This window comes from Notothenia rossii (genome assembly GCF_949606895.1).
Source record: "Notothenia rossii genome assembly, chromosome: 5".
Classification (NCBI taxonomy): domain Eukaryota; kingdom Metazoa; phylum Chordata; class Actinopteri; order Perciformes; family Nototheniidae; genus Notothenia; species Notothenia rossii.
In genome coordinates, this window is record NC_136903.1 from 72,409,611 (window position 1) to 72,423,203 (window position 13,593).

Below are 13,593 nucleotides of genomic sequence, written 5' to 3' on the forward strand. Positions count from 1 at the left end.
GAGAGAGAGAGGCGCGTGCTCATATCGCCTATATACGCACGAATGCACGTGCACGTGCACAGCCACTTGTTATTGTTTTGCTTTGCTCATGTGCCCCCATCTACCCTTGTTAATTATGTTTAAACCCTTTTTTTATGTCAGAATAATAATCGGTATTATATGCACCAGCCAGTGCATGAAGCAAATATATTTTATTTTTATTGTAAATGTTTTATAGCATTTGTATTGATTAAATACATTATAAAACAAGAGGCATTTACACACAATCTTCAGGCCATGTCTTTAACTGGAATAACGTCAAAATGTATAGATTTATTTTAGTTTAAGGGTGCAGATTATTAAATCACAAAATAGTATTTTTTTTAAATGTTCTGGTATTTCCTGGTTCCACAACCTGTAAGGTAAGAACTGACACAATTCTGGAGTGAAACAGGATTTGAGCTCTTTCAGTGTCAGGTTAAATATGATATGATTTTGGATTGCTTTATTAGTTTATTAGTCTTTAGATACCTTTGACCAATCCCACATGTTATTCCTATTGGCTTTGTTTTAGGTTTGTTCTTTATCAGTGATTTTGTGATTTTACCTTTTTCTTGTGTGAATTTCTTCTTCTCTATTCAACTCAAATAAAGGAAATGGATGAAATTGAAATTACGTGAATGGAATAATTAAAGTTTTGCAGAAACAAACTTACACAATAATAAAAGCATGCAACCAGGCATAGTTTTAGTACTAGTTGGATTATGAATAAAAGCTTCCTGGAGGCGACAGTGTCTGATTAAAATGCAGTGACATGGGGGTGCAGCAGTAACTTGTGTTAACAGCTTGATTCAGCTATGGCCTTGTGAGAGAATAAGAGATAAGAGTCAGCATCTCACCATATCACATACAATTTAAATGAGTGTATCACAGCACAATTCAAACAGGAGTTTCTTTAAAAGGTCTTGTCGTCGTTAGTGTCTGGCTCCACATCTGCACCTGTCTTTTGCATCTGCTTTTGTCTGAAGACTTCCCTCATGGCATTCAGAATAAGGTCCCCTTTGTCTGTAGCTGTTGATGAGCCCACCTGATACCGCAAACAAAAGAGAAGATCACTCACCAAACATTTTACATTTTCAAATGTACACAACTGGAACATCAGCTTACAGGTTTGAAACTTGCGCTCTTTCTGATTCTCTCTGAGAGAACTGGAGCGGGAGTAGATGGAGGAGGAGGAATCTGCAGGGGAATTGTACTCTGATGTAGTGAGTCTGTCCACAGTGGTGCCGACTGGGGGGTGCTGCTGCCTTTGGCGGGAACCGGTGGTAAAGGCCCTTTCTTCAGAGAGAGGGAGATGGAGGCCCCTGCAGCTCTTGGCAATGTGTGAGATACTGGGCCTGTCAAATATGCAGAAGAACTTTCTTAACCCTCCTATTGTCTTTGTTTCCCCCCCTTACTTTGGCGATCGAGGTCGAATTTGACCGGTCCTGCTTTAACTGCTATTACATTAACATAAAAACCATTAATCATCACCAAATTTCATTTAACACCCTTTCAAACTGTATATATTGTATCAGACTACTGGTATACATGACAAACTGCAGTAAATATACAAAGAACAGACAGTGAACATGTATTGCGTGTGCCAGGTGTGATTCACATGGGGGGATTGGGCACATAGGGGGACACACACATCTATAGTGTGTGTGTGTGTGTGTGTGTGTGTGTGTGTGTGTGTGTGTGTGTGTGTGTGTGTGTGTGTGCGTGTGCGTGTGCGTGTGCGTGTGCGTGTGCGTGTGCGTATGCGTGTGTGTGTGTGTGTGTGTGTGTGTGTGTGTGTGTGTGTGTGTGTGTGTGTGTGTGTGTGTGTGTGTGTATGTGTGTGTTATCTGATCCGGGTGGTTACTAATTCCTTTTCTTTATGGCGGTCATTTTTGACCGGGAACACCATGGGTGTTACAAAGTTGATTAAATCATCCAAAATTCAATGAAACTGGTGATCAGCAATTTATATGTTCAAATGTCTACTGTGAAGGATATCATAAAGCCTTAATGCAATCAAATGTAAAACAAAAAAGTTATGATTGATGAAAGTAGTAAATCGGTCAGATTTGACCCGAAGACAATAGGAGGGTTAAAAGATCTTAGATTACTTAAATGTTTAATTTTGTTGCATAAAAAACACAAAAGAAGCAAACACTACGAAACATGTTTTCCAGATAAAGTACCTCTGTTCCTCAGCTCTCTCTGCACAGCCTTTAGTCCTCCAAATTGCTTGATGATACAGTCGACAGCTTCGGCGACGTCTTTTTCTTTCAGATCTTCCTCAGTCAGGCTGGCTTGCATCAACAGCCTCCTCATAGCCGGGTCCAGATCCTTACATTTCTAAAGGAGGGAAACAGGGGATGGACTGAATTAGTGCGCTGTTTCCAGAATGTCTAATCACAGTTTGAGTCTCACCATGTGATTTATTACCGTGGACGTTTCCTCCATCTGAAAAAGTGGCTCCTTGTCTAAAAGGTCCAGTGGCTTAATTATACTGAAAGACAAAGTAAACCATCCCTTTAATCCACCACTCTCTTCACCTCTGTACGTCTATGCATTTTAACATTTTTGTCACCCAGAACTATGCGGATCACTTGTGGATTTGTTTTTGTTTTCAATATTTGTTTTTTCACCCATCATGGTCATCTTTTCTGAAAAACAGAAGGCGTGAAATTAGAGGAAATGAAAAGTGACAGAGCTGTGTTCACCTTCACATTTGAAGTGTGTCTATCATGTTACTGCTGTTATTCTCACCTTGGTCTCTTTGGACAGCCTCGACGGACAGAAGGAATTCTTCTGCCTCTGGCTCATTTGCAAAGTTGAGGCCTACCTGGTTGTCCTGTTCAGACATAGTAAATCCATGAAAAAACACTCAAAAATGGATCACCTGATGGATGATACTTAAATAATAGATAGATCGGGATATAATTAGTGTTTAATTATTTGAAAGAATCATTTCAATGTTGCAGGTGGAGCCAATTTCCAAAATGTACTTTATTTGTTATTGCAGGGCAGCTTATTCCGTTATAACACATTTAGCAATATTGATTTATACTTTATATTAATAAACTTAATCTGCAAACTAACTACAACTTTAAAATACATGAATAGGGGTGAAAAGTAAAATATTGACTTAAAAAATGCTGTGGAGTAAAAGTATATATATAAGTAGAATACAAGATATATTCTTAAGTTAAGGGAACCTAACAAATGTATTTACTGAAAGCATTGAATTAATGTACTTATAGTAACATTTCAGCACTGAATCTAATGAGCGTGTTGCATTCACTGATGCTTGCTTACATCTGCAGGGAATGTGTGGAAGAACTTGCAAGGTGCGGTGTATTTGAAAGGGATGTACAGCTCCTGCTCCCACAGTAACATCGCACGCTTTGTTCAGGAAAAGACACAGGAATGGTCAAAAGAAAGGAAAAGTGAAAGGGGTTATAAGCAGATGTTGTAGCTACTGTAGAATTGACATTAGGAAAGGCACAGGGACACACAACAAGATGTTAAATGTAATTGCAAATCAAAGGTGTACATGGAGTAACTCTAATCAGCTCTGCAGTCCCTCTTACCTTGACACAGTACAGGCGCAGGAAGTAGGTGTGGATGGAAGTGTCCTCGATGAGACACACAGCACCACAACCCAAACAACTCCAGCCGGGACTCTCCCCCCCGGTCCCTTCAGACACCAGAACCTGAGCTACTGTGGACTGGATCAGCTGCAACGCACCAGTACAAATCAAAACTCTAAAATGCAATGATAATCTTTAACAATAACCAAAGCAGGCTAAAAGGATTACATGTGCTGAGCTGTTTAAAAGCCTCTTCTCTGCTGGTGAAGGTACGGAAGACTTTTACATTACATGTCACTTGTTAGACGCTTTTATCCAAAGTGACTTACATACTTAATACTGTGGACAATCCCCACAGGAGCAATTTGGGGTGAAGTGTCTCAGGGACACAACAACATGCTGACTGCAGTGGGACTCGAACTTGCTACCCCCTGATTCGTAGTCCAGCACTCTACCCACTGAGTCACAGCCCCCAACGTTTAAGTCCCACTTTTAAGTCCCACTTTTAATTCCCCCCAAGCTTTCCTGATTGGGAATACGGTTTAGTCTGTGTTTGGGCATCTTCCTTACCACAAGAAACATATGTTTTTTTGGTATTTTGTATTATCCACAAGCCCTCTCCTTTTCTAAATGTTTAACAATCCAACCACCAACCTGCCTTCACTCTCATTTAGCTTTTATAATGTATGATATAACAAACAACTCTTGTCTTTTGATGCATTCTGCTTTAGTTTCAGAGTGGAGAGGCAACTTCTCAGAGGGACCATGACCTCTTTCAAGAGGGCATGATGCTGGGAAATTATCCATTTAACTTTTTATTATAGAACAGCCCGACATAAACATTGTTACCTTATTTAGTTCCCATGTGTGTGATGATTTATTATTACCAATAGAGAATGAAGGTGCAGGATTACAGTTGATCCTTTTTTTCCTATTTATGATACACTTTGACATCTAATGTTCTAATGTTATACTGATGACACACTGAAATCTGTCTGTAAAAACAACTGCTATCTCTTTTTTTAATTTATTATGACACCTTTATTAAATATGCAGCTACCCTTTAGTTTCTTCAACATTTCGGTAATTAGTCATTAAACCTGCATCTTATTGATTGAAATCCTGTAGTTGGCTACATTTGTAGGAGCATAAGCATCTTGTTTTTTATTTATTCATCACCCGCCTCTAACTTCTTTGCTCTTTAAAGTGCTCTAATCTACATGTTTACATGTAGCACCTGCTCTGCGACCATATTCAGGTTGTATCATGCAACACAAAGCAAACAAAACAGCCCTCACAGAAAGCCCATTCATCCACCAGACCTGCTCCGATCAATGTTACTGATAACATGAAAACAACACCAGGCTGCACTCATTCTTAATATGTTCATTTATGACAATCGCAGTGTTTACCAGACTCAGACGCCCATTTAATTTAGCTGATTCCTAATGTTTAATTTAAACATTCAAAGAACACATAATTATTCTGAGGACAATTCTGTTAAACTGATCATTTAAATTGACAGTAGTAAACCATACTGACCTTACACTGAGGGTGGAGCAGAGTGAAGAGGACCCCTTTCTCACGGAGAGTCAGGAGATCACTCATTACCTGACATCCAGGAATCACACCTGACGCCATCACAAGACCCTTGTTCACTCCGTGTGCTCGCCACCACCACCTCGTCCTTTCATCCAATTCTGATCCCTATGCATTCACTCCTGACTATAGCGGGTTGGAATGGCAGTATTTCCATTGCAGCTGGTAATCATGCAAATGAATTTGACTTGGTGTTTGCTTTGCACTAGAGCTTTCCTTTTCTAACTGAGCAACTGTACAGTCAATGCAGGAAGACATTTGTTAGTAAAATGTATGTATGATCTCTTTTTTGTGATCCATTTATGAAAACATTAAAGAGGGTAACACTTAATCAAACGTGTAACACCTTTTTACTCATCAAACACTTAAACATAAACGGACCTAATCTACAAGCAATAGTACAAAAATAACTAAGTTGATTCACTCAAGTTATTCTTTTAGTTTTTGAGGTGAACTTTACCTGATAATGTGCTTATTATGATACCGTATAGAATACTTACATTTACTATATTTCAGAGGGAAATATTACGTTTATACAAGCTAAATAGTATATTATAGATGTTACTACATACAGACATCCATCTGCTGCCTTATAACATCTTATTGTTTGATACATTAATAACAATTAGTTAATATTAGGTTCTGCTACACTACTAAAAACTGCACGATTGTTACTTAATGGAGGGATTTGACATTGGAGTACTTCTTGTACCACTGGCTACACCCCATATTGTGCACATGAAAAATGAACAGTAGGTGTTGGGTTTGTACTGCTAAAGGTTAACTGCTCTTATCATTCCATTTTTAAAAACATTGAAATGTTTAAAGACCAGCCTCTCCATCCAACAAAATAAAGCACAGCAATTATTTCTCAAAATATCTAATGCAGTTGAACAATAATACAAAATATAATTTGTTACCATTTGTTATCCAATATATTCTTTAAAACTTGAACTGTAGGATTCTGCAGTACATTCTCTGGAAGCTGTTTCATGCTTTTCAGCACAATTTATCACATTTTGCTGTGAATGATTTCCTTTTTAAATCAGGTTCATCTGTAAAATCATATGTATTCCTAGTATATGACATCTTTCAGACCTGTGATCAGTTTGGTAGCCCTTCCTTAAACCTTTTACTCAAAGAGTTGCTGTTATCGAGGCAGTTTTCATGGCTTGGTAGAGGCTCCCAGAGGAGAAAGTTTAGAGTACGTGGAAATGTCTGGTAGGGTTGATCTCACACATGAGCTTCGCCTCTCAAAGTTGAAATGTCCTTTGAACATACATTACAATACCCACATCACTAACAATCATAAAAGTTGCCTCAAGGTCTTATAAATCGGATGTAATCTTGCCTAATAAATATACGTTATTACTTCCACATATAGTCTTATTTTGTCTGCAGCAAGAACACGCTGCCAAAACATCTTTATACTCAATTTACTCTCTGATTTTCACCATAAAGCTAAAACAGGTTTCTAAAGAGGTTTTGTAATTCTCTCAGTGTCAATCAAATTATATTAAATAAGGTCATTTGTATGCAAGTGACAATACAACACAGCTGTAAAACATAAAAAAACAGGTTTATTTCATGTCTTATATTGGCAACAATGAAAAACACTGACATTAATTGACTATTGAGTGTAGTGATTAAAAAAAAAGAAAAAGTAAGTAGTGAAATGTGAATTGGAAAGCTCTGGCGTTGGTGGTTTTGAACTACTTTTATCCAATGATCGTTTACTAATGCTATTCAGAAAAAGTAACTTCTCTGTGGCTGTTAGACACCACTCCTCCTCCTCCATCACCCTCTCCTCCTTTCTCCGCTCCTCCTGTCACCGGCCTCTGGCGTCTCTTGTTAAGCAGAGGGTTGTTGGACGTGTCAAGGTCTTTGATCTTCACCTGGTCGTAGTCCACCCGCATGGTGGCCAGGGCGCTGGTCATCTCCTCCTGTTGGGAGACATACTGCTGTGTAAATTGGGTGCTTTACTGCCACCTTGTGTTCATATTCTGAAATTAAACAAAGTTGATCCCACCTTCACATCGTCCCACAGCTCCTTGTCCTCGGTCAAAACACGAGAGGTATGCAGGGGGGTCGGAGGGACCACCATCGACTGCTGCAGTGTGAAAACATACAAAGTTCTTATCAATAAAAGGGGCATAAATACAGGCAGTGTCCACAAAGTAGTCATATCAGTAAAAGTAGTGATACCGTACTGTAGAAATACTGCCGTTATAATAATACTGGACAACACTCCATTAAATAATAACATATTATCGTTTATTGTATTATAATTATTGATGTATTCATGTGTTCATCATTAATGTTGCATCTGGTTTTAGGAGGGGATCATTTTAATTATTATTATTTACTGCCAAGTAGAATTTAACAAAGTATCAATAAAGTTGTATTTTTAACCTATAATAATACATGAACTCTTTGTTAATTAGTTTGTGGTTATCAGTATGAATGAAAGTAACTGAAGTTAACAGGAGGAGCAATCAAAAAAGTAGCAGAGAAATGTAAACAATAATAAAGGTGAAAGTATCTTATATACAGTAAATATTACTGCATACAGGTCAATTTAAAGACAACTTGATAACTTACACTAATCCAGGGATGGTTCATAAACTGTCCGATGGTCATCCTCTCATTGGGGTCGGTCTTCAGTAACTGGACGATGAGCTGTTTGGCTACAAAACAGTTCAACGATATCAAACATTTAACCCGATACATCTTGATAGCCATATGAACCTCTAATAAGGCTGTCTCTTTTGAGTTAACTGGAGATGCTGTCAATAATTCTAAAACATATTTAAAGCCCTGTTACAATTTTGAAATATTTTCCTTGTAATTTTGAATTTTGTGTCTGACCTTCTTCAGAAACGTCGGCCCACTCGGGGTTGGGGAACTCATACTGTCCCAGCCGGATCCTCTGCTTCATGCCTGGAGAGATGGCCTGACCTGTGTTTGAGTAGAACGGAGGAAACCCACACAGACTAGAAACAGACGAAGAAGAACATATTTTACTTTGCTTCATTGGTTAACCAAACAAAGAGTTAGACATTTACATATAGTGCTATACAGTTATAAATGTTTCATTAAGTAGAAACGGCTGCAGACGATACTCACAGAATGTACATGATTACGCCCAGAGACCACATGTCACATGATTTGTCATATTTCTCTGGCCCAAGCACTTCAGGGGCTGAACGGACAAATACATACAGAAAAACAACGCAATGATGTCGAGAATGAGAGACACACAAAAGCAGATCATTCTACACCCAAAAGGACAGTACATGACAGTACATGACAATGACCATATCCAAAAACTATGACTGGTATAGCACAATTGTGGAAGGCAACTAAGCAAAGTTTGTGAATTATTTAACTAAAGTAAAATGTTTAGGTCCATTAACTGCTACTTTATATTTCTACTCCACTACAATTCAGAGGCACATTTTATTATTTGTACTTAACTATTTTTATTAGATAACTTTACTCATTACAAAAATTGAAAATATTATAATATTATATGATACAAACAAATAATTTATTATATATTAATAAAGGTTAAGATAAACTTTATTGATCCCTTCGTGAAATACACAAGCTGTATATGGAAGAAAGAAACTCTTCCTGTACCAGCTGCAGCATTTAGCAATAAACACATTATCGCATGAATATTTATAATCCAATAAAATAAATATATATGATTCTGAAAAGGGCCATGGTGTATATTGAGAACTTTAAAATGTTGTGCTTATATTTTGATACTTGAGCACTTTTACTTGTCACACTCTGCTAATACTACTTTTACTAAACAAATCTAAAATATCTGAGTAATTGATCCACCTCTGTTTATAATACCGGCACAAGTCCTGTATACCTGCAGATTTTATCAAGCTCCGGATAGCAACCACTCACCAACATAGTAGGGAGTGTAGCAGGGGGTTTGGAGGGAGTTGTGCAGGGTGGTTTCCTTAGCAAAGCCAAAGTCTGTCAGTGTCAGTGTGGCGTTACTATCCTTGGTGGTATACAGCAGGTTTTCAGGCTGCATGAGATAGAGTTAATGATTAGAGACTCAAAATAAAGCATTAAACAAAAAATGATTTTAGACTTCAGCAGCACCTTTACATCCCTATGAGCGATGTCCACGTGGTGAAGGAACTCGATGGCCATGCCAATGTCGTGCATGATCTCTGACGCCTCTGATGGACAGACAGGAAATGGATGTAACATGTACCGGACACAGAATAGAGACATTTAAACTGCTCACTGTGACCCACCTCTCTCTGTGAAGGCCTGGTCCCCCCGGGCCTGGATGCGGCTGAACAGCTCCCCTCCCTCCATACTGCGACAAGATTAACAAAGAGATCAGAAATGGGGCAGAGAGGAAACTCTGGACAATCACTGTTCTCCACTGCGGTCGTGGTTCGACAACAAAGCCCGTCATTGTGAGTCATAATGTACCGCTCAGATGAGTCCAGTCTATTGAGCCAAGACAGCCACAGATGACTCGAGCAGTAAGGACGTATTCAAGGGAAAATAAAAAACTACTGAATTCATTTCATAATCAATGATGATCATGTTTCAACCCTTAGCATTAAAGGTCACCTATTGTGCAAAATCCACTTTTTCCTGTCTTTTATACATAAACATGTCTGAAAATGAGAGATATGTTTTGTATATATCAGAGACCTATAATATATTGATGAAAAACAGTATAATAGGGGACCTTTAAAATGTGTTTTGTGAGTCTATTTCAGTCTGAGTTAAATTAAAACAAGAGATAAAGCAACAATGAACAAGTAATGAATATAGGCAAAATGGGCTGTGTGTAATTCATTTAAGAATGTAATTTAATTAAAGGTGGGGTAGGTAAGTTTGAGAAACCGGCTCGAGATACACTTTTTGTTATATTCCATTGAATGCTCTTAACATCCCGATAGCAATGAATATCTTAAGTGCTTTGACAAAAATCCATTAAAAAATGTCATCTGTGGAAGCCGTAGTACTGTAAAAAGCACGAACAATTATTTTAGCCGGCTCGGCTAAAATAACTGGATGGCCTACAGTACCGGCCTGTCAGCCTTCCATCTGTGCACAAACTTATCTCGTGCCCTCATTGGTCATGTGCACGTTCATTTGTGTTGGAGGAGGGGCTCTGTAAGGAAGTGGCAGATTTGTTCCGGTTGTGTATTTTCAAATTCTAGCGCACTCGAGCTGGTTTCTCCAAAATTACCTACCCCACCTTTAAGTTTGGACCCAAATGTATTATCTAAAAGCCCAAGCTGCGATGTGGAAGAAGCCATGAGGAGCAAAGAAATGTCAGGAAGTTGTTTTATCCATGATGCAAACAAAAACAGAAATGGTTTGGCAGAGTGCAGCAGAGTCACAGAGAAAGTGGAAAAATAAATTCCAATCCCAAGTGGTCACTCAAGATGTCTCCCATTTAAATTCTTATACCAGGTGTGAGCTGATCGGGCTCAGCTGGATGTAGATACCTTCCAGACATGTGTAGAGACAAGATGTTCTGAACATTACAACAGTTGTTCATACGTTACATATAAACCGCTTTAGGAGGTATGACTTCACAGTGTGTCTCTCAACTGTTAAACTTTTGTCAATTACTAAATTCAACTCAAAGCTTTTTACACAAACATTTCAGGAAAAAGCACATGAGAAATCTATTTTTGCCATTATTTTTAGGGCTGCAGCTTACGATTATTTTCATTGTTGAAAGATTCTGCTGATATCATTTTGTTGTTTGGTCTATAAAAACGCCAAGTTGACTCCAAGTCCTAAAATGCCTTGTTCAGTCCACAGCTAGCATATTTTCCTAACACTCATTAAAGATGAAATAAACTGTAAAAAAATTCACATTTAATATGTTTCAAATAAAGATGTTAAAATTATTTCTTAGAAATTCCTAAAAATTCTCAAAAATATTGGCAATAAATATAATAGTTCACTGCTTATTGATACATTGTTGCAGCTCTAATTTGTTTGAACGTAAGCAGACAATAAATGACGTATGGCTGGTAATGCTCACCACTCCATGATGATGAGGAGACATTTCTTCCCCTGGTGCATGTTCTCATACAGGCTGAGTATCCGGACGATGTGAGGACCTCCAGAAACTCGACAGTGCAGCTCAACCTCCCGTCTGGCTTTAAGAGTGTCGTACAGGATCTGCTCAGTAACACATATTAATGAAATATCTCTGTTTGAGATATGTTGAACGGTATCCAGTCTCCAAGGTATATCAGATGGATATGTTTTTAAATAATGAGTTGGACAGGACTAGTCAAAAAATCAATAAACCCACACAGACAACACAGCCCTCCATTGGGAAGACACTCACCATTTACAGCACTATTAGTGGTTGCTATTAAAGCCATTAATCTACATTTCTAGAGAGAACATTAAGAGTGAATACAGTCAGACTTCATTTAGCAATGTGCTCTGTTTTTAAAGACACAGTGCTGCAGCTCTGGGTTCACAGCCAGGGGAGGAGGATATCCTTTTTGCCTCGACATGCAGACCCCAGCCCAAATCATTGTGGACAATACGGTGCATGTTGAGCACTGAAGGAGGAAAAGGGCACTGCTTGTTTAGGTTGGACTTTCCTCCAAATCCTCTATGCAGAAATCACAGTATTCCACAGAACACTAAACTACTTCCACAGATTCTCATTCCATGGTACGGTACCTTTTAGGATGTGGCTAAGCACACATTATATTCCAAATAAATCCTGCAGAGGCACTCATGGGGCTGCTCTTCCTGTTTGTGTTTTCTTAGACTTTGCTTCAACCCTACACTCAGCTGTTTATTGAATTACCAGCAGTGCGAGTTACTCACAACTCATATTTCCCAAGTAAGCTTTAAAAAATACTTGTAAATATTGTATAAGCTGTATAATTAATGTTGTATAACAGAGATACAAAATACAAGTGTTAAATGTCAAATGATTGTGTAAGGTATTAACAGGGCAGACCATTGTCCACACAGAAATGGGTGAGTGGAAACTGTTTCAAAGTAACCCAGACAACACATCATTGTCAGACAGACACTGTCTGGTTGGCTGAGTTACTGAAGTTGTTTTTGAATATTGCTTCACCCCTCTGTTGTGGAAATCATGATTTATCCGTGTAAAATCTCATAAGGATAATACAAATTCAAAATCAAACTACGTCAATCCAAAATTCTTGACACATTTCCAGATTAGGAGAAACCATTAAATGGAGAAGATCACAGAGAGGAAATGAATAATTGATGGCATTCTCTCTTGTTTTCCAGGCAGCAGCCTCCAGAGGACAGTGTAGATCACACAGACTGAAGGAGCAGACAAACACACACCTTCAGGGCACATTTCTCTCCCGTTTTCTTGCAATAACACTCCAGCACTTTCCCATTGATTCCCAGACCAAGAACCTGGGATGTGATTTTATAATCATCAGTCACTGCATGTCTCTTGAACTCCACTTTGGAGTATGCAGGCGGCTGCTGGTCAGTCGGGGGGTCGCTGTTGGAGTCTCCGTGCAGCGCTGGCCCGGGCTGCGCACTCATCTGATTGACCGACTGCTCCTCCTGGTTATGATGCATTTTGAATTCTTCTGTAAAAAGCGAACAGTGAATCAGAGTAAATGTCATCACCATGTGACGCAGAAAATATCCGGTGTCATCCTAGTTTATCCGCGTACGTCCAGAGGACTTCTGTGATACTCGACTGAACATCTCGAACACTGTGCGAACAAAATGAAGTGAGCAGTCTATAGGAAACTCATTGGAGCACAAAAAAGGGCGGATGTCAGAAACATGCAAGTAGGCTATAGAGAACTTAAAGAATATGTAAACGGATCTGGATACAGTAGAGATAAAACAACGAGAGGAAATAAAAAGCTGTCTGGTCCCCCTGTCTGTTCCTCATCATGGCTCTCTGCCTTTTCCTGCAGGGATCACCAAGCTCTCCAATTCCCTTACGTCAGCGCGGAGCTCCTCAAATTCATTTTCTTAAAGGAACAACCACGCGTAAAAAACAAAACCACAGACGCACGTACCAGTGGAGGAAAAAGAAGACCAGAAATGAATGTAATCTACTTTATACTTGCACTATTTTGTGGACTACAGGTGGAGCCTGTGACCTAAGATTTTCATCATCATAAGTAACTACACTGTAGCTATGTACTAGGACTAATAAAAGCCTTGAACCTTGATATTAAGTTTGTTCCCTTTATACCATTTTGTGGAATCTTCCTTTCACTTCCCTGAATACTGAGCCATACAGACAAGAAAGGAGGAAGGACACTGTGACTTGTGTATAATGCCAATAAAGTTATTAACTGAGCAGTCAATATGGCGTTAAGAGGAAGAGAGTGTGATAAACAGTATG

The 13,593-nt window shown here is 38.8% G+C and overlaps 2 protein-coding genes across 3 annotated transcripts; both read right to left on the bottom strand.

Annotated features, from left to right (window-relative positions):
* Positions 1–292: 292 nt before the first annotated feature.
* LOC307041014 (actin nucleation-promoting factor WASL) lies at positions 293–6,635 on the bottom strand. Of its 2 annotated transcripts, XM_079684311.1 has the most exons (9): positions 5,145–6,635; positions 3,603–3,749; positions 3,328–3,414; positions 2,779–2,863; positions 2,600–2,675; positions 2,455–2,518; positions 2,208–2,364; positions 1,147–1,376; positions 293–1,066 (listed from the first exon to the last, which is right to left on the bottom strand). In XM_079684311.1, the coding sequence occupies exons 1-9, from the start codon at positions 5,241–5,243 to the stop codon at positions 935–937; spliced, it is 1,077 nt and encodes a 358-aa protein (XP_079540437.1). In that variant the 5' UTR covers positions 5,244–6,635; the 3' UTR covers positions 293–934. The 2 variants fall into 2 exon arrangements, with proteins under 2 accessions (XP_079540437.1, XP_079540438.1); XM_079684312.1 differs by lacking the exon at positions 3,328–3,414.
* A 126-nt stretch (positions 6,636–6,761) lies between these two features.
* On the bottom strand, positions 6,762–13,399 carry LOC307041013 (MAP kinase-activated protein kinase 2-like). The gene is made up of 10 exons (XM_079684310.1): positions 12,561–13,399; positions 11,254–11,393; positions 9,488–9,552; positions 9,330–9,409; positions 9,126–9,252; positions 8,328–8,403; positions 8,070–8,194; positions 7,803–7,888; positions 7,231–7,311; positions 6,762–7,144 (listed from the first exon to the last, which is right to left on the bottom strand). The coding sequence occupies exons 1-10, from the start codon at positions 12,858–12,860 to the stop codon at positions 6,944–6,946; spliced, it is 1,281 nt and encodes a 426-aa protein (XP_079540436.1). The 5' UTR covers positions 12,861–13,399; the 3' UTR covers positions 6,762–6,943.
* Between the last annotated feature and the right edge of the window lie 194 nt (positions 13,400–13,593).

Bases quoted from the DNA above. Each gene is read 5' to 3' on its own strand.
- LOC307041014 (XM_079684311.1), bottom strand. From the start codon at position 5,243: ATGGCGTCAGGTGTGATTCCTGGATGTCAGGTAATGAGTGATCTCCTG. The intron at 2,365-2,454 runs GTAATAAATCAC...TCCCTCCTTTAG, and splicing joins AGATGGAGGAAACGTCCACG to AAATGTAAGGATCTGGACCC. The intron at 1,377-2,207 runs GTACTTTATCTG...CATATTTGACAG, and splicing joins GAGAGAGCTGAGGAACAGAG to GCCCAGTATCTCACACATTG.
- LOC307041013 (XM_079684310.1), bottom strand. From the start codon at position 12,860: ATGGTGATGACATTTACTCTGATTCACTGTTCGCTTTTTACAGAAGAA. The intron at 11,394-12,560 runs GTGTGTGTTTGT...GTTACTGAGCAG, and splicing joins GAGAGAAATGTGCCCTGAAG to ATCCTGTACGACACTCTTAA. The intron at 9,410-9,487 runs GTGGGTCACAGT...TCTGTCCATCAG, and splicing joins CCAGGCCTTCACAGAGAGAG to AGGCGTCAGAGATCATGCAC.